Below are 19,303 nucleotides of genomic sequence, written 5' to 3'. Positions count from 1 at the left end.
GGTAAAGGAAAAATAAGCAGATTTGAAATATCCCTTTGAGCACGTCGCAGTTATTAGTCTTACACTTTAGATGGTGTAGCAATACACCCAGTCACTACAAAGATACCGGCGTCCTTCCTAAATCAGTTGCCGGAGAAGAAGGAAACTGCTCAGGGATTTCACCAGGTGGCTTTAAAACAGTTATAGAGGTTAGGAGAAAACTGAGGATGGATCAACAACATTGTAGTTACTCCACAATAGTCAAAACATTCCAAATAATGCATCCTGTTTGTAACAAGAAACTAAAGGAAAATTGCATAAAATATGGCAAATATATATTTTTTCTGGATCCAAAGTGTTATGTTTGGGGAAAATCCAACACATCACTGAGTACCACTCTTCATATTGTCAAGTATAGTGGTGCCTGCATCATGTTATGGGTATGCTCGCCATCAGCAAGGACTACGCAGTTTTTTAGGATAAAAAAAGAGCTAAGCACAGGCAAAAACACAGTGCCTCACATACAGCAGCCTACCCACAGTGCCTCACATACAGCAGCCTACCCACAGTGCCTCACATACAGCAGCCTACCCACAGTGCCTCACATACAGCAGCCTACCCACAGTGCCTCACATACAGCAGCCTACCCACAGTGCCTCACATACAGCAGCCTACCCACAGTGCCTCACATACAGCAGCCTACCCACAGTGCCTCACATACAGCAGCCTACCCACAGTTCCTCACATACAGCAGCCTACCCACAGTGCCTCACATACAGCAGCCTACCCACAGTGCCTCACATACAGCAGCCTACCCACAGTTCCTCACATACAGCAGCCTACCCACAGTGCCTCACATACAGCAGCCTACCCACAGTGCCTCACATACAGCAGCCTACCCACAGTGCCTGACATACAGCAGCCTACCCACAGTGCCTCACATACAGCAGCCTACCCACAGTGCCTCACATACAGCAGCCTACCCACAGTGCCTCACATACAGCAGCCTACCCACAGTGCCTAACATACAGCAGCCTATCCACAGCACCCACCCACAGTGCCTACCCACAGTGCCTCACATACAGCAGCCTACCCACAGTGCTTACCCACAGTGCCTCACATACAGCAGTCTACCCACAGTGCCTACCCACAGTGCCTACCCACAGTGCCTCACATACAGCAGCCTACCCACAGCGCCCACCCACAGTGCCTACCCACAGTGCTTACCCAGAGTGCCTAGCCACAGTGCCTCACATACAGCAGCCTACCGGATATTTTAAAACGGCATTAGTGATCTCTCAGAGGTGTTGTCACATTGTCTACAGCCTGGGCATCTGTGTTGTCACATTGTCTACAGCCTGGGCATCTGTGTTGTCACATTGTCTACAGCCTGGGCATCTGTGTTGTCACATTGTCTACAGCCTGGGCATCTGTGTTGTCACATTGTCTACAGCCTGGGCATCTGTGTTGTCACATTGTCTACAGCCTGGGCATCTGTGTTGTCACATTGTCTACAGCCTGGGCATCTGATTGGATCTCGTGATGGAGTGACTGGATAGTAGTGACGACACACCTTCCAAAACCATACAGGTCTCGCTTTCATTATAACTAGCAGCTTCTGTATAGACAGACACACTGCTTGTCCTTGATATTTTAGTCTCATGGGATTTATAGAAAAGACCACTGAAAGACTGATGAATGAATGGAACCATTCACAGACATAATAGATAAATGCCTAGCTGTCCGTTACATTCAGATGCAGGGTTAAGGATTCAAAACTAGGGGTTACTTTTCCAAAACGTCCAGAAATCCTGGTTGGAAGATGCCTATGCATCTTTTTAAGGGCCTATATCCTGATCACTGATTGGCTAACCTCTGACCTCTTACAGTGTTTTTTTTTTTTCTTCTTCGGAGTGTGGAGACCCCTGGCCAGCAAGGCCTGAGAAGTCAGCATGGCAAAGATCTGCACAGACCAGTCCTACCCGGCAACGACCAGGCAACAGTCGCTTCTCGGCACGTCCGATGATGACCTGGACTCCATAGAGAACAGAACCTCCAGGTGAGAAGTCAGGACTCTGTTGCTTATTGTCTGGCTTTGACAACGAGTAACACGGATTTGGCATGATAGCACAAACAGATAGGCAGTCAGGCTAGGAACACACAGGCTGTCTCAATCCAATGATCTAGCTACAGTCAGGCTAGGAAAAACAGGCTGCCCCAATCCAATGATCTAGCTACAGTCAGGCTAGGAACAAACAGGCTGTCCCAATCCAATGATCTAGCTACAGTCAGGCTAGGAACAAACAGGCTGTCCCAATCCAATGATCTAGCTACAGTCAGGCTAGGAACAAACAGGCTGTCCCAATCCAATGATCTAGCTACAGTCAGGCTAGGAACAAACAGGCTGTCCCAATCCAATGATCTAGCTACAGTCAGGCTAGGAACAAACAGGCTGTCCCAATCCAATGATCTAGCTACAGTCAGGCTAGGAACAAACAGGCTGTCCCAATCCAATGATCTAGCTACAGTCAGGCTAGGAACACACAGGCTGTCCCAATCCAATGATCTAGCTACAGTCAGGCTAGGAACAAACAGGCTGTCTCAATCCAATGATCTAGCTACAGTCAGGCTAGGAACACACAGGCTTTCTCAATCCAATGATCTAGCTACCGTCAGGCTATGAACAAACAGGCTGTCCCAATCCAATGATCTAGCTACAGTCAGGCTAGGAACAAACAGGCTGTCTCAATCCAATGATCTAGCTACAGTCAGGCTAGGAACACACAGGCTGTCCCAATCCAATGATCTAGCTACAGTCAGGCTAGGAACAAACAGGCTGTCTCAATCCAATGATCTAGCTACAGTCAGGCTAGGAACACACAGGCTGTCTCAATCCAATGCCAGCTGCCTGTTGTCTAGCTGCCATAAAAATCAGCGTCCTTGTGGATTGTGACTCTCACAGCGTCCTTGTGGATTGTGACTCTCACAGCGTCCTTGTGGATTGTGACTCTCTCTCCCTCCCTCCCTCCCTCCCTCCCTCCCTCCCTCCCTCCCTCCCTCCCTCCCTCCCTCCCAGGGCCAACTCAGAGTGTGAAGACACATTGTCAGAGGTTCAGGGTGCTGTCTCTGTGTTAACCAGCAGACACACAGAGTCTCACAGAGATTCCTTTACAGGGTCAGGAGCCCTGGCCAGGTATATCCCACCTCACAGCATTGCACCATCTCACCCATAACATTCAGTCCATCGTCACTTGTTGCTTGTCCATTGTCACTTGTTGCCTGTCCATTGTCACTTGTTGCTTGTCCATTGTCACTTGTTGCCTGTCCATTGTCACTTGTTGCTTGTCCATTGTCACTTGTTGCCTGTCCATTGTCACTTGTTGCCTGTCCATTGTCACTTGTTGCTTGTCCATTGTCACTTGTTGCTTGTCCATTGTCACTTGTTGCTTGTCCATTGTCACTTGTTGCCTGTCCATTGTCACTTGTTGCTTGTCCATTGTCACTTGTTGCTTGTCCATTGTCACTTGTTGCCTGTCCATTGTCACTTTTGCTTGTCCATTGTCAACTTGTTGCTTGTCCATTGTCACTTGTTGCTTGTCCATTGTCACTTGTTGCCTGTCCATTGTCACTTTTGCTTGTCCATTGTCAACTTGTTGCTTGTCCATTGTCACTTGTTGCCTGTCCATTGTCACTTGTTGCTTGTCCATTGTCACTTGTTGCCTGTCCATTGTCACTTGTTGCTTGTCCATTGTCACTTGTTGCCTGTCCATTGTCACTTGTTGCTTGTCCATTGTCAGTTTCACATCATGCAAAGTCATCCGCTCCTGATTCTCTTGGTTACAGCCTGTGTGTTGTTTTCTCTGATCGTCTAGGCTCTCTCACTTCCTGTTCATGCTGCGGACCTGGGCCTCTCACAAGATGCACCACGAGGTGGAGAGACCGGACTCCTTTCTGGAACGCTTCAGGGGTCCTGAGCTCAAAGAGGCCTCCAGCAGAGAGAGCAACGCACAGTCACTGGGATACCCCGACAGAGTCCGCAAGAGGAAGTAAGTCTGGACTACAGATGGGGATGGCCAACTGGGGTTGCAAAATTTCCTGTATGTTTTCAAAAATCCCAATTGGAGGAATTCTGGACTTCCTGTTTATTCTGGGAGTCTTGGAACCCAAACCGTTATTTATGGGAAATTTGGGGAAAATTCACGGAAGTTTGCACCATCTCACCCATATGCTCTCACCCATATGCTCAATGAAAAACATTGTCTTCTTTCAAAAGAGATGTTCTGATTCTCAGCGGGTCTAAAACCTGTACAAAAAACGGTTAGATGAAAACACACGGAAAAGTTCTAACTTGGAATATCCTTTAATATACATGTGAAGATGAGTAAGTGGAACTAGAATAGAAGTAGCTCTATAGAGAGAAATTAGAAAGTAGGAAGTAGCCTCCGATACTAGTTTAAACTGGACACTGGAATTCTGAATATTATTATTATTATTATTATTATTTTACCTCAGTTTCAACAATCTCCTGCAACCCGCCTCACCCAATGTGGTACGGATCTGGTATTTTCTATACTTCAGAACCGGAACCCCCAACAGAGGCTAGCCAGCTAACTAGCTACTAGCTAGTAGTCAGTTAGCCACTGCTAGCGGTAATCAGCTAACCTTAGCCTGGTCAAGTCCTGCCAGTCTGCACAGCGTTTAAACCCAGAGCATACCGGACTGCTCTTTCTCCATCTCCTGTTTCCTACCTCAAGCTCTGAACCTTTTCACCTGAATCATTGCAGCTAGCTAGCTGCTATCCGAGTGGCTACCCCCCTGGCTAACGTCTCTGTCCAGAAGCAAGCACCAGTGAGCCTGGAACTCGACTCATGCTAGGCCCATCTCCCAGCTAGCTGAAGAGGTCCATCAGCCACTCCTTGGGCTACAATACATATTTTGCCAATTGGCCTCGACCCCTTTTACTGCCAACACGGAGCCCCTCCGATTCCACCACAACCACCCAGGTAGGCCAGTTGAGAATAGGTTCTCATTTACAACTGCAACCTGGCCAAGATAGATTCCATGTGTAACTCTGTGTTGTTGTTTTTGTCAAACTGCTTTGCTTTATCTTGGCCAGGTTACAGTTTTAAATGAGAACTTGTTCTCAACTGGCCTACCTGTTTAAATGAAGGTGAAATAAAAAATAAATACAAAAAAAGCCATTTTGCCACAACTTTGGACGTGTGGGGTCATTGTCTATCTGGAAGCCTCATTTGTGACCAAGCTTTAACTTCCAGACTGATGTCTTGAGATGTTGCTTCAATATATCCACATAATTTTACTGCCTCATGATGCCATATATTTTGTGAATTGCACCAGTCCCTCCTGCAGCAAAGCACCCTCACAACATGATGCTGCCACCCCCGTGCTTCACGGTGGGGATGGTGTTCTTCGGCTTGCAAGCCTCCCCTTTCCTCCAGACATAAGGATGGTCATTATGGCCAAACAGTTCTATTTTTGTTTCATCAGACCAGAGAACATTTCTCAAAAAAGTACGATCTTTGTCCCTATGTGCAGTTGCAAACCGTAGTCTGGCATGTTTATGGCGGTTTTGGAGCAGTGGCTTCTTCCTTGCTGAGAGGCCTTTCAGGTTATGTCGATATAGGACTCGTTTTACTGTGGATATAGATACTTTTGTACCTGTTTCCTCCAGCATCTTCACAAGGTCCTTTGCTGTTGTTCTGGGATTGATTTGCACTTTTCGCACCAAAGTACGTTCATCTCTAGGAGACAGAATGCATCTCCTTCCTGAGCGGTATGACGGCTGCGTGGTCCCATGGTGTTTCTACTTGAGTACTATTGTTTTTACAGATGAACATGGTACCTTTAGGCGTTAGGAAATTGCTCCCAAGGATCAACCAGACTTGTGGAGGTCTACAATTTTTTCTGAGGTCTTGGCTGATTTCTTTTGATTTTCCCATGATGTCAAGCAAAGAGACACTGAGTTTGAAGGTAGGCCTTGAAATACATCCACAGGTACACCTCCAATTGACTCAAATTATGTCAATTAGCCTATCAGAAGCTTCTAAAGCCACAACATCATTATCTGGAATTTTCCAAGCTGTTTAAAAGCAGTCAACTTAGTGTATGTAAACCTCTGATACAGTGAATTATAAGTGAAATAATCGGTCTATAAACAATTGTTGGAAAAATTACTTGTGCACAAAGTAGACTTGCCTAACCGACTTGCCAAAACTATAGTTTGTTAACAAGACATTTGTGGAGTGGTTGAAAAACGAGATGTAATGACTCCAACCTAAGTGTATGTAATCTGACTTCAACTGTACCTTCCCTCAATCACCATCATCATAGCAATAGTAATATTTGCCAAATATTTGTAAACTTCCGACTTCGATTGAAGATAACCACTCGGGAGCGGTCTAAGGCACTGCATCTCAGTGTTAGAAGTGTCACTACAGACACTGGTTTGATTCCAGGCTGTATCACAACCGGCCGTGCTAGGGCGGCGCACACAATTGGCCCAGTGTCATCCGGGTTTGGCCGGTTCAGGCCGTCATTGTAAAATAATAATAACAAATATATATATATGGACTATGGATCTTACGACCCTCTGCTCTGTCAATAGTCGCCTTGGTATGTAATTTGCTCCAGGTGGATTTTAGTATCATTGCAGCTTTAGAATGATGAGTCACATTATTATTTGAGAGGCCCTGTTTAGGATTGTATGGACCACAAATAGTACGGTAACTTGAGGTAATGGTAACTATAAAGAAGTCCATATTTAGAATGCATTATGGACAGTACTGATGGTGATTATACTGGTTATATATAGTTATATATAGCGTATCTGAAATATATACATACAATATATACAAGAATATATAATAATAATATATGCCATTTAGCTGACGCTTTTATCCAAAGCGACTTACAGTCATGTGTGCATACATTCTACGTATGGGTGGTCCCGGGATCGAACCCACTACCCTGGCGTTACAAGCGCCATGCTCTACCAACTGAGCTACAGAAGGACCGCAAGAGTAGAAAGGAAAATAGGATTGCATAAAGAATAAAACTTACATTTACATTACATTTACATTACATTTAAGTATTTAGCAGACGCTCTTATCCAGAGCGATATTCATTCAGTGAACGGTTGAACTATACTGTTTCCTATTTATGTAAATATTACATTAGACTCATGAGGAGTGAACTGTATGGTGAACAGAAACAGGAGGGGCTCTGCCACCTGCAGGGCTGTTGTATATCCTGCACTTCCATATTTCAGCAGACATTACATGACCAAAATATACACTACATGACCAAAATATACACTACATGACCAAAATATACACTACATGACCAAAATATACACTACATGACCAAAATATACACTACATGACCAAAATATACACTACATGACCAAAATATACATTACATGACCAAAATATACACTACATGACCAAAATATACACTACATGACCAAAATATACACTACATGACCAATATATACACTACATGACCAATATATACACTACATGACCAATATATACACTACATGACCAAAATATACACTACATAACCAAAATATACACTACATGACCAAAATATACACTACATAACCAAAATATACACTACATGACCAATATATACACTACATGACCAATATATACACTACATGACCAAAATATACATTACATGACCAATATATACACTACATAACCAATATATACACTACATGACCAATATATACACTACATGACCAAAATATACATTACATGACCAATATATACACTACATGACCAAAATATACACTACATAACCAAAATATACACTACATAACCAAAATATACACTACATAACCAAAATATACACTACATAACCAATATATACACTACATGACCAATATATACACTACATGACCAAAATATACATTACATGACCAATATATACACTACATAACCAAAATATACATTACATAACCAAAATATACACTACCTAACCAAAATATACACTACATAACCAATATATACACTACATGACCAATATATACACTACATGACCAAAATATACACTACATAGACATTACATAACCAAAATATACACTACATAGACATTACATAACCAAAATATACACTACATGACCAATATATACACTACATGACCAAAATATACATTACATATACACTACATGACCAAAATAATCATTACATAACCAAAATATACACTACATGACCAAAATATACACTACATGACCAATATATACACTACATGACCAAAATATACATTACATATACACTACATGACCAAAATAATCATTACATATACACTACATAACCAAAATATACACTACATAACCAATATATACACTACATGACCAAAATATACACTACATGACCAAAATATACACTACATGACCAAAATATACATTAATTGACCAATATATACACTACATGACCAAAATATACATTACATATACACTAACCGATCGCTGCAGCTGTACATAATCTATTGGTAAATAGCCCACCCATTTTCACCTACCTCATCCCCACAGTTTTTATTTATTTACTTTTCTGCTCTTTTGCACACCAATATCTCTACCTGTACATGATCATCTGATCATTTATTTAGCATTTATTTAGCATTTAGCATTAGCATTTATCACTCCAGTGTTAATCTGCAAAATTGTATTATTCGCCTACCTCCTCATGCCTTTTTCACACATTGTATATAGACTCCCCTTTTTTTCTACTGTGTTATTGACTTGTTAATTGTTTACTCCATGTGTAACTCTGTGTTGTCTGTTCACACTGCTATGCTTTATCTTGGCCAGGTCGCAGTTGCAAATGAGAACTTGTTCTCAACTAGCCTACCTGGTTAAATAAAGGTGAAATAAAAAAATAAAAAAATAAAAATATGGCCAAAATATACATTAATTGACCCAAATATACACAACATGACCAAAATATACATTACATGACCAATATATACACTACATGACCAATATATACACTACATGACCAAAATATACACTACGTGACCAAAATATACACTACATGACCAAAATATACACTACATGACCAATATATACACTACATTACCAAAATATACACTACATGACCAATATATACACTACATCACCAAAATATACATATACACCAATATATAACAAACTGTATAAAATGATGGGTCAAAATGTAACATATCAGACCAGAGAGATGTAGAGCTGCAGTTTTACATTTAAAGTGGTTTGAACTCTGAATCTCAACACGAGTTAGAGACGATAAACACATCTCCCAGACAATCACTGGCATGGCTGATTAGATGTCCTAAGTAAAGTATCTTCGAAAGTGAATTTAATTCTACTACTCTGTTCAAACCATCGTATTACACTACTCTCATCACCCCACTGGGAATCATTGACACGGCTGGCTAGCCTGTCTTCAAAGAAGCATCTTCCAGAGCGAATTGTAGGAGAAAAAAACTCTGTAGTTCTGTTCAGGACAACGCAACAAGTCACTGATACCGACAACTGCAGAGAAGAACAACAGTAGAAGACTTGCTGGAACCAATCAGAGCCATACAAGCGCGCCGCGTACAGGTCCAACCCTCTTTCTAAGGCGGCCCGGTTCCGAGAGAGATACACGGCGAACCAAGCCATTTCACATGAATACATTCATGACTTCTTACTCCAAGCAAGCCGCAGATTGATTTTTGTCAGAGGGTCAGGAGGCCCGGAAAATAGACCTCGTAAGTATCATGGTAGTCCATGAGGTAGTCTGCCCCGAGATGTGAAGGACAAGGTGGAGCTCCCATAAGTATCATGGTAGTCCATGAGGTAGTCTGCCCCGAGATGTGAAGGACAAGGTGGAGCTCCCATAAGTATCATGGTAGTCCATGAGGTAGTCTGCCCCGAGATGTGAAGGACAAGGTGGAGCTCCCATAAGTATCATGGTAGTCCATGAGGTAGTCTACCCCTAGATGTGAAGGACAAGGCACACCTGGCATCATGCTACAATAACATGAAAAATAGCTCTATTCTGGTTGGATGGGTGGGAGAGTAACACTATGTGGGTGTCGGTAAGAACACACGCAGTAGACAAGGGTAACCTTTGTACTACCACAAGTCCAGGGTTTTGTCACCATTGTGGCCATTGATTTTACAATGTCAAAACACACCTGAACAATGTGTTCATTGTAATGAACAGTATATGAAAGATGGTGGTCATTTCTGTTACTTGATCATAATTAAATACTGGCCCTTTTGTGATGACTGAACAATCTGTGAAAAATATTTTTAAAAGCTTCCTTAAAAATGAATCCGAAGTCATGTTTCAGGAAAGAGATTTGGATCATGGACCCATCAGCAGACAGATACTACAGATGGCTCACCATCATCGCAGCACCATGCTTCTACAACCTGATGATGCTAGTGACCAGGTCTGTTCTCATAGAGTACAGTTCACTTCTTCATTTAAGCTCATATATTTTTTTTTGCTGAATGTTGGTTGTGTTTAATGTTGTACATTGGTTGTTGACTATGTGTCATCCCCACAGGGCATGTTTTAATGAACTCCAGAGCACGTACATAACTCTGTGGATTGTCCTGGACTACACCTCAGACTTAATCTACTACACAGACACATTCGTCAGGTGTAGAACAGGTGAGGTTCTATGTTTCTACTACTCAAACATTCTAGAACAGGTGTGGTTCTACTACTCAAACATTCTAGAACAGGTGAGGTTCTGTGGTTCTACTACTCAAACATTCTAGAACAAGTGAGGTTCTATGGTTCTTCTACTCAAACATTCTAGAACAGGTGAGGTTCTGTGGTTCTACTACTCAAACATTCTAGAACAAGTGGGGTTCTTCTACTCAAACATTCTAGAACGGGTGAGGTTCTATGGTTCTACTACTCAAACATTCTAGAACAGGTGAGGATCTGTGGTTCTACTACTCAAACATTCTAGAATAAGTGAGGTTCTATGGTTCTTCTACTCGAACATTCTAGAACAGGTGAGGTTCTGTGGTTCTACTACTCAAACATTCTAGAACAAGTGAGGTTCTATGGTTCTTCAACTCAAACATTCTAGAACAGGTGAGTTTCTATGGTTCTACGACTCAAACATTCTACAACAGGTGAGGTTCTACTACTCAGACACATTCTATAACATATGAGGTTCTACTACTCAGACTCATTCTAGAACATATGAGGTTCTACTACCCATACACATTCTAGAATAGATTAGGTTTTATGGTTCTACTACTCAGACACATCATCAGATTCAGAACAGGCGAGGTTCTGCTACTCAGACACATTGTCAGGTCTAGAACAGCTGAGGTTCTTCAACTGTATTTGATCAATTGTGATTTGTAAAGGAAGAGAGGCATGGCACTGAAAAATGGACTCTCAGACCACGAGAAACAAGATTCTCTGGTCTGATGAAACCAAGATTGAACTCCTTTGGCCTGAATGCCAAGCATCAGGTCTGGTGGAAGCCTGGCACGATCCATATAGTGAAGCATGGTGGTGGAAGCTTCATGGTGTGGGGATATTTTTCAGCGTCAGGGACTGGGAGACTAGTCAGGATCGAGGGAAAGATGAACGGAGCAAAGTAAAAAGAGATCCTTGATGAAAACCTGCTCCAGAGCGCTCAGGACCTCAGACTGGGGCAAAGGTTCACGCTCCAACAGGACACCGACCCTAAGCACACAGCCAAGACAATGCAGGAGTGGCTTCTGGACAAGTCTCTGAATGTCCTTGAGTGGCCCAGCCAGAGCCCGGACTTGAACCCGATCGAACATCTCTGCAGAAAACTGAAAATAGCTGTGCAGCGACGCTCCACATCCAACCCGACAGAGCTTGAGAGGATCTGCAGAGAAGAATGGGAGAAACTCCCCAAATACAGGTGTGCCAAACTTTTAGCGTCATACCCAAGAAGACTCAAGGCTGTAATCGCTGCCAAAGGTGCTTCAACAAAGTACTGAGTAAAAGGTAACCTGTTTTTGCTTTGTCATTATGGGGTATTGTGATGTCATTATGGGGTATTGTGATGTCATTATGGGGTAGTGTGATGTCATTATGGGGTAGTGTGATGTCATTATGGGGTATTGTGATGTCATTATGGGGTATTGTGATGTCATTATGGGGTAGTGTGATGTCATTATGGGGTAGTGTGATGTCATTATGGGGTAGTGTGATGTCATTATGGGGTATTGTGATGTCATTATGGGGTATTGTGATGTCATTATGGGGTATTGTGATGTCATTATGGGGTATTGTGATGTCATTATGGGGTATTGTGATGTCATTATGGGGTATTGTGGTGTCATTATGGGGTATTGTGATGTCATTATGGGGTATTGTGATGTCATTATGGGGTATTGTGATGTCATTATGGGGTATTGTGATGTCATTATGGGGTATTGTGATGTCATTATGGGGTATTTTGTGTAGATTGATGAGGGAGATTATTATTTGTTTTAATCCATTTTAGAATAAGGCTGTGACGTAACAAAATGTGGAAAAAGTCAAGGGGTCTGAATACTTTACGAATTCATTGTATAGGTAAAGACTAGAAAACAGGACAGATTATATCAATTCAATTCAATCACATTCATTTATAAAGCCCTTTTTACATCAGCCGATGTCACAAAGTGCTACACAGATACCCAGCCTAAAACCCCACACAGCAAGTAATGCAGATATAGAAGCACAGCCAGAACCTAGGAAGAAACCTAGAGAGGAACCAGGCTATGTGGGGTGGCCAGTCCTCTTCTGGCTGTGCCGGGTGGAGATTATAACAGAACATGGCCAAGATGTTTAAACGATCATAGATGACCTGCAGGGTCAAATAATAATAATCACAGTGGTTGTAGAGGGTGCAACAGGTCAGCACCTCAGCACTATTCAGAGTTGGAGACAGCAGGTGCGTTAGAGAGAGAGAGAGTCGAAAACAGCAGACCCGGGACAAGGTAGTATGTCCTGTGAACAGGTCAGGGTTCCATAGTCGCAGGCAGAACAGTTGAAACTGGAGCAACAGCAAGTCCAGGTGGACTGGGGACAGCAAGTCATCAGGCCAGGTCGTTGTGAGACATGGTCCCAGGGCTCAGGATGTGAGGGAGAGAGAGAATTAGAGGGAGCATACTTAAAATTTCACAGGACACCAGATAAGACAGGAGAAGTACTCCAGATATAACAGACTGACCCTAGCACTCCGACACAAAAACTACTGCAGCATAAATACTGAAGGCTGAGACTGGAGGGGTCGGGAGACACTGTGACCCGTCCGACGATACCCCCAGACAAGACCAAACAGGCAGGATATAACCCTACCCGCTTTGCCAAAGCACAGCCCCCACATCACTAGAGGGATATCTTCAACCACCAACTTACTATCCTGAGACAAGGCCGAGAATTGACTAGGAAGTTCTCCCCCACGGCACGAACCCAAGGGAGGGGAAGCGCCAACCGGGACAGGAAGATCACGTCAATGACTCAACCCACTTAAGTGATGCACCACTCCTAGCGACGGGATGGAAGAGCACCAGAAAGTCTGTGACTCAGCCCCTGTAATAGGGTTTGAGGCAGAGAATCCACGTGGAGAGAGGGGAACTGTCAGGCAGAGACAGCAAGGGTGGTTCATCGCTCCAGTGCCTTTCCATTTACCTTCACACTCCTGGGCCAGACTACACTCAATCATAGGGCCTACTGAAGAGATGAGTCTTCAAAAAAACGTAAAAGTCAGAGTCTGCATCTCTCACACGGATAGGCAGACCATTCCATAAAAATTGAGCTCTATAGGAGAAAGCCCTGCCTCCAGCTGTTTGCCTAGAATTCTAGGGACAGTAAGGAGACCTGCTTCTTGTGACCATAGCGATTGATTAGGTATGTTTGGCAGGACCAAACCAAAAAGATAGGTCGGAGCAAACCCATGTAATGCTTTGTAGGTAAGCAGTAAAACCTTGAAATCAGCCCTTGCCTTAACAGGAAGCCAGTGTAGAGAGGCTAGCACTGGAGTAATATGATCAAATTTTTTGGTTCTAGTCAAGATTCTAGCAGCCGTATTTAGCACTAACTGAAGTTTATTTAGTGCTTTGTCAGGGTATCCGGAAAGTAGAGCATTGCAGTAGTCTAATCTAGAAGTGACAAAAGCATGGATGAACTTTTCTTCATCATTTCTGGACAGAAGGTTTCTGATTTTGCAATGTTACGTAGATGGGAAAAAACTGTCCTTGAAACAGTCTTGATATGTTCGTCAAAAGAGAGATCAGGGTCCAGAGTAATGCCGAGGTCCTTCACAGTTTTATTTGAGACGACATCAAGATTAATTGTCAGATTCAACAGAACTTCTCTTTGAATTTAGAACAAGCATCTCTGTTTTGCCCGAGTTTACAAGTAGAGCATTTGGGGCGCCATCCACTTCCTTATGTCTGAAACACAGGCTTCCAGGGAGGGCAATTTAGGGGCTTCACCATGTTTCATCGAAATGTACAGCTGTGTGTCATCCGCATAGCAGTAAAAGTTAACATTATGTTTCCGAATGACATCACCAAGAGGTTAAATATATAGTGATAACAATAGTGGTCCTAAAACGGAACCTTGAGGAACACCAACATTTACAATTGATTTGTCAGAGGACAAACCATATACAGAGACAAACTGATATCTTTTCGACAGATAAGATCTAAACCAGGCCAGAACTCGTCCGTGTAGACCAATTTGGGTTTCCAATCGCTCCAACAGAATGTGGTGATCGATGGTATCAAAAGCAGCACTAAGGTCTAGGAGCACGAGGACAGATGCAGAGCCTCGGTCTAATACCATTAAAAGGTAATTTACCACCATCACAAGTGCAGTCTCAGTGCTATGATGGGGTCTAAAACCAGACTGAAGCGCTTCGTATACATTATTAGTGTTCAGGAAGGAAGTGAGTTGCTGCGCAACAGCTTTTTCAAAACTTTTTGAGGGGAATCGATATAGGCCGATTAGTTTTTTATATTTTCTGGGTCAAGGTTTGGCTTTTTCAAGAGAGGCTTTATTATTATTGCTGCCACTTTTAGTGAGTTTGGTACACATCCGGTGGATAGAGAGCCATTTATTATGTTCAACATAGGAGGGCCAAGCATAGGAAGCAGCTCTTTCAGTAGTTTAGTTGGAATAGAGTCCAGTATGCAGCTTGAAGGCTTAGAGACCCTGACTACTTTCATCAATGTGTCAAGAGATACAGGATTAAAAAACTTGAGTGTGTCTCCTCCTAGGTCCTGGCAGAGTTTTGCAGACTCAGGACAACTGAACTTTGGAGAAATACGCAGATTTAAAGAGGAGTCCGTAATTTCTTTACTAATAATCATGATATTTTCCTCAAAGAAATTCTTGAATGTATTACTGCTGAAGTCAAAGCCATCCTCTCTTGGGGAATGCTGCTTTTTAGTTAGCTTTGCGACAGTATCAACATTCTTTGGGAGATTGTTCTCATTTTTCTTATTTAAGTTGGAAAAATAGGATGATCGAGCGGCAGTGAGGGCTCTTGATGGTACTGTCATTCCAAGCTCGTCGGAAGAGTTCCAGTTTGGTGTAGCACCATTTCCGTTCCAATTTTCTGGGAGCTTGCTTCAGAGCTCGGTGTTTTCTGTATACCAGGGAGCTAGTTTCTTATGACAAATGTATTTTGTTTTTAGGGGTGCGACTGCATCGAGGATATTACGCAAGGTTAAATTGAGTTTCTCGGTTAGGTGGTTAACTGATTTTTGTAGTCTGACCTCCTTGGGTAGGGAGTCTGGAAGGGCATCTAGGAATCTTTGGGTTGTCCGAGAATTTATAGCGTGGCTTTTGATGATCCTTGGTTGGGGTCTGAGCAGATTATTTGTTGTGATTGCAAACGTAATAAAATGGTGGTCCGATAGTCCAGGATTACGAGGAAAAACATTAAGATCCACAACATTTATTCCATGGGACAAAACTAGGTCCAGAGTATGACTGTGGAAGTGAATAGGTCCGGAAACATGTTGGACAAAACCCACTGAGTCGATGATGGCTCCGAAAGCCTTCTGGAGTGGGTCTGTGGACTTTTCCATGTGAATATTAAAGTCACCAAAAATTTGAATATTATCTGCTATGACTACAAGGTCTGATAGGAATTCAGGGAACTCAGTGAGGAACGCTGTATATGGCCCAGGAGGCCTGTAAACAGTAGCTATAAAAAGTGATTGAGTAGTTTGCATAGATTTCAGGACTAGAAGCTCAAAAGATGAAAATGGAGTCCTTTTTCTTTGCAAATTGAAATTTGCTATCATAAATTAAATGTAAATGTTAGCACCTTCACCTTTGCAGGATGCACGGGGGACATGGTCACTAGTGTAACCAGGAGGTGAGGCCTCATTTAACACAGTAAATTCATCAGGCTTGAGCCATGTTTCGGTCAGGCCAATCACATAATTGTTTTTATTATATATATATTTCTCCTTTATTTAACCAGGCTGGCCAGTTGAGAACAAATTCTCATTTACAACTGCGACCTGGCCAACTGCGACATCAAGATTATGATCAGTGATTAGTTCATTGACTATAACTGCTTTGGTAGTGAGGGAAATAACATTGAGTAGCCCTATTTTGAGATGTGAGGTATCAATAATGACAGGAATGGAGGAGGTCTTTATCCTAGTGAGATTGCTAAGGCGAACATCGCCATGTTTAGTTTTGCCCAACCTAGATCAAGGCACAGACAGGGTCTCAATGGGGATAGCTGAGCTGACTACACTGACTGTGCTAGTGGCAGACTCCACAAAGCTGGCAGGCTGGCTAACAGCCTGCTGCCTGGCCTGCACCCTGTCTCATTGTGGAGCTAGAGGAGTTAGAGCCCTGTCTATGTTCGTAGATAAGATGAGAGCACCCCTCCAGCTAGGATGGAGCTGTCACTCCTCAACAGGCTAGGCTTTGCCCCAGAAAGAGGGCCAATTATAAATTAAATTCTAGATGTTGGGAGTGGCAGAAAGCCGTTTTCAACCAGCGATTGAGTTGTGAGACTCTGCTGTAGAGCTCATCAATCCCCCTAACTGGGAGGGGGCCAGAGACTCTGCTGTAGAGCTCATCTCTCCCCCTAACTGGGAGGGGGCCAGAGACTCTGCTGTAGAGCTCATCTCTCCCCCTAACTGGGAGGGGGCCAGAGACTCTGCTGTAGAGCTCATCTCTCCCCCTAACTGGGAGGGGGCCAGAGACTCTGCTGTAGAGCTCATCTCTCCCCCTAACTGGGAGGGGGCCAGAGACTCTGCTGTAGAGCTCATCACTCCCCCTAACTGGGAGGGGGCCAGAGACTCTGCTGTAGAGCTCATCTCTCCCCCTAACTGGGAGGGGGCCAGAGACAATTACTGCTGTAGAGCTCATCTCTCCCCCTAACTGGGAGGGGGCCAGAGACTCTGCTGTAGAGCTCATCACTCCCCCTAACTGGGAGGGGGCCAGAGTCAATTACTCGATGCCGACACATCTTTCTAGCTGATTTAAACACTGAGGCTATGTTGCTCTTGGTGACCTCTGACTGTTTCATCCTAACATCGTTGGTGCCGACATGGATAACAATATCTCTATACTCTCTACACTCGCCAGTTTTAGCTTTAGCCAGCACCATATTCAGATTAGCCTTAACGTCGGTAGCCCTGCCCCCTGGTAAACAGTGTATGATCGCTGGATGATTCGTTTTAAGTCTAATACTGCGGGTAATGGAGTTGCCAATGACAAGGGTTTTCAATTTGTCAGAGCTAATGGTGGGAGTCTTCGGCGTCTCAGATCCCGTAACGGGAGGAGTAGAGACCAGAGAAGGCTCGGCCTTTAACTCCGACTCGTTGCTTAATGAAAACCGGTTGAGCATTCCTACAGCATTTCCCTCCAGAAGCCATGAGAAAGTTGTCAGGCTGTGGGGACCGTGCGAGAGGATTTATACTAACATTACTATCTGTACTTACTGGTGGCACAGACGCCTAACGATTGCGTCTGAAGCTGGGCTTGTAGCACAGCTATCCTCGCCACAAGGTCGATCGTTCTCCTGTATATTATGAGTACAGCGACTGCAATTAGAAGGCATCATGTTAATGTTACTACTTAGCTTCGGCTGTTGGAGGTCCTGGAGAACCACATCCAGATAAAGCATCATGTTAATGTTACTACTTAGCTTCGGCTGTTGGAGGTCCTGACGAACCACGTCCAGATAAAGCATCATGTTAATGTTACTACTTAGCTTCGGCTGTTGGAGGTCCTGGAGAACCACATCCAGATAAGGCATCATGTTAATGTTACTACTTAGCTTCGGCTGTTGGAGGTCCTGACGAACCACGTCCAGATAAAGCATCATGTTAATGTTACTACTTAGCTTCGGCTGGTGGAGGTCCTGGAGAACCACATCCAGATAAAGCATCATGTTAATGTTACTACTTAGCTTCGGCTGTTGGAGGTCCTGGAGAACCACATCCAGATAAAGCATCATGTTAATGTTACTACTTAGCTTCGGCTGTTGGAGGTCCTGGAGAACCACGTCCAGATAAAGCATCATGTTAATGTTACTACTTAGCTTCGGCTGTTGGAGGTCCTGGAGAACCACATCCAGATAAAGCATCATGTTAATGTTACTACTTAGCTTCGGCTGTTGGAGGTCCTGGAGAACCACGTCCAGATAAAGCATCATGTTAATGTTACTACTTAGCTTCGGCTGTTGGAGGTCCTGGAGAACCACATCCAGATAAAGCATCATGTTAATGTTACTACTTAGCTTCGGCTGTTGGAGGTCCTGGAGAACCACATCCAGATAAAGCATCATGTTAATGTTACTACTTAGCTTCGGCTGGTGGAGGTCCTGGAGAACCACATCCAGATAAAGCATCATGTTAATGTTACTACTTAGCTTCGGCTGTTGGAGGTCCTGGAGAACCACATCCAGATAAAGCATCATGTTAATGTTACTACTTAGCTTCGGCTGTTGGAGGTCCTGGAGAACCACGTCCAGATAAAGCATCATGTTAATGTTACTACTTAGCTTCGGCTGGTGGAGGTCCTGGAGAACCACATCCAGATAAAGCATCCGGGGTGAAAAAGTTGAATGAAAAAAGTTTATCAAGGGAAACAAATAAAAATATGAAACGGTCATTAAAAAGTTAAAACCGTAAAGTTGGCAGGAAGCAAAGTACCGTTAGCCAAACATACCCTCGTAAAACTGACCATCCTACCGATCCTTGATTTTGGCGATGTCGTTTACAAAATAGCTCCAAACACTCTACTCAGCAAACTGGATGTAGTCTATCACAGTGCCATCCGTTTCGTCACCAAAGTCACCATAT

The 19,303-nt window shown here is 43.4% G+C and overlaps 2 protein-coding genes across 5 annotated transcripts in view; one reads left to right on the top strand and one right to left on the bottom strand.

The window, feature by feature from the left end:
• LOC118394378 (basic immunoglobulin-like variable motif-containing protein) overlaps positions 1–19,303 on the bottom strand; it is a 101,787-nt gene that overhangs the window by 54,576 nt on the left and 27,908 nt on the right. The window lies entirely within an intron of this gene.
• The window catches only part of LOC118387218 (cyclic nucleotide-gated cation channel alpha-3-like), a 106,419-nt gene continuing 89,047 nt past the window's right edge, over positions 1,932–19,303 (top strand). Inside the window, exons 1-5 of the mRNA XM_052468328.1 lie at positions 1,932–2,038; positions 3,056–3,172; positions 3,852–4,025; positions 10,318–10,419; positions 10,537–10,643. Of these exons, the coding sequence (XP_052324288.1) occupies positions 1,932–2,038; positions 3,056–3,172; positions 3,852–4,025; positions 10,318–10,419; positions 10,537–10,643 (607 nt within the window). The remainder of the gene's footprint in view (positions 2,039–3,055; positions 3,173–3,851; positions 4,026–10,317; positions 10,420–10,536; positions 10,644–19,303) is intronic.

The sequence above is a fragment of the Oncorhynchus keta genome, chromosome 1 (assembly GCF_023373465.1).
Source record: "Oncorhynchus keta strain PuntledgeMale-10-30-2019 chromosome 1, Oket_V2, whole genome shotgun sequence".
NCBI lineage: Eukaryota > Metazoa > Chordata > Actinopteri > Salmoniformes > Salmonidae > Oncorhynchus > Oncorhynchus keta.
This window is presented reverse-complemented; position numbering and strand designations above follow the sequence as displayed.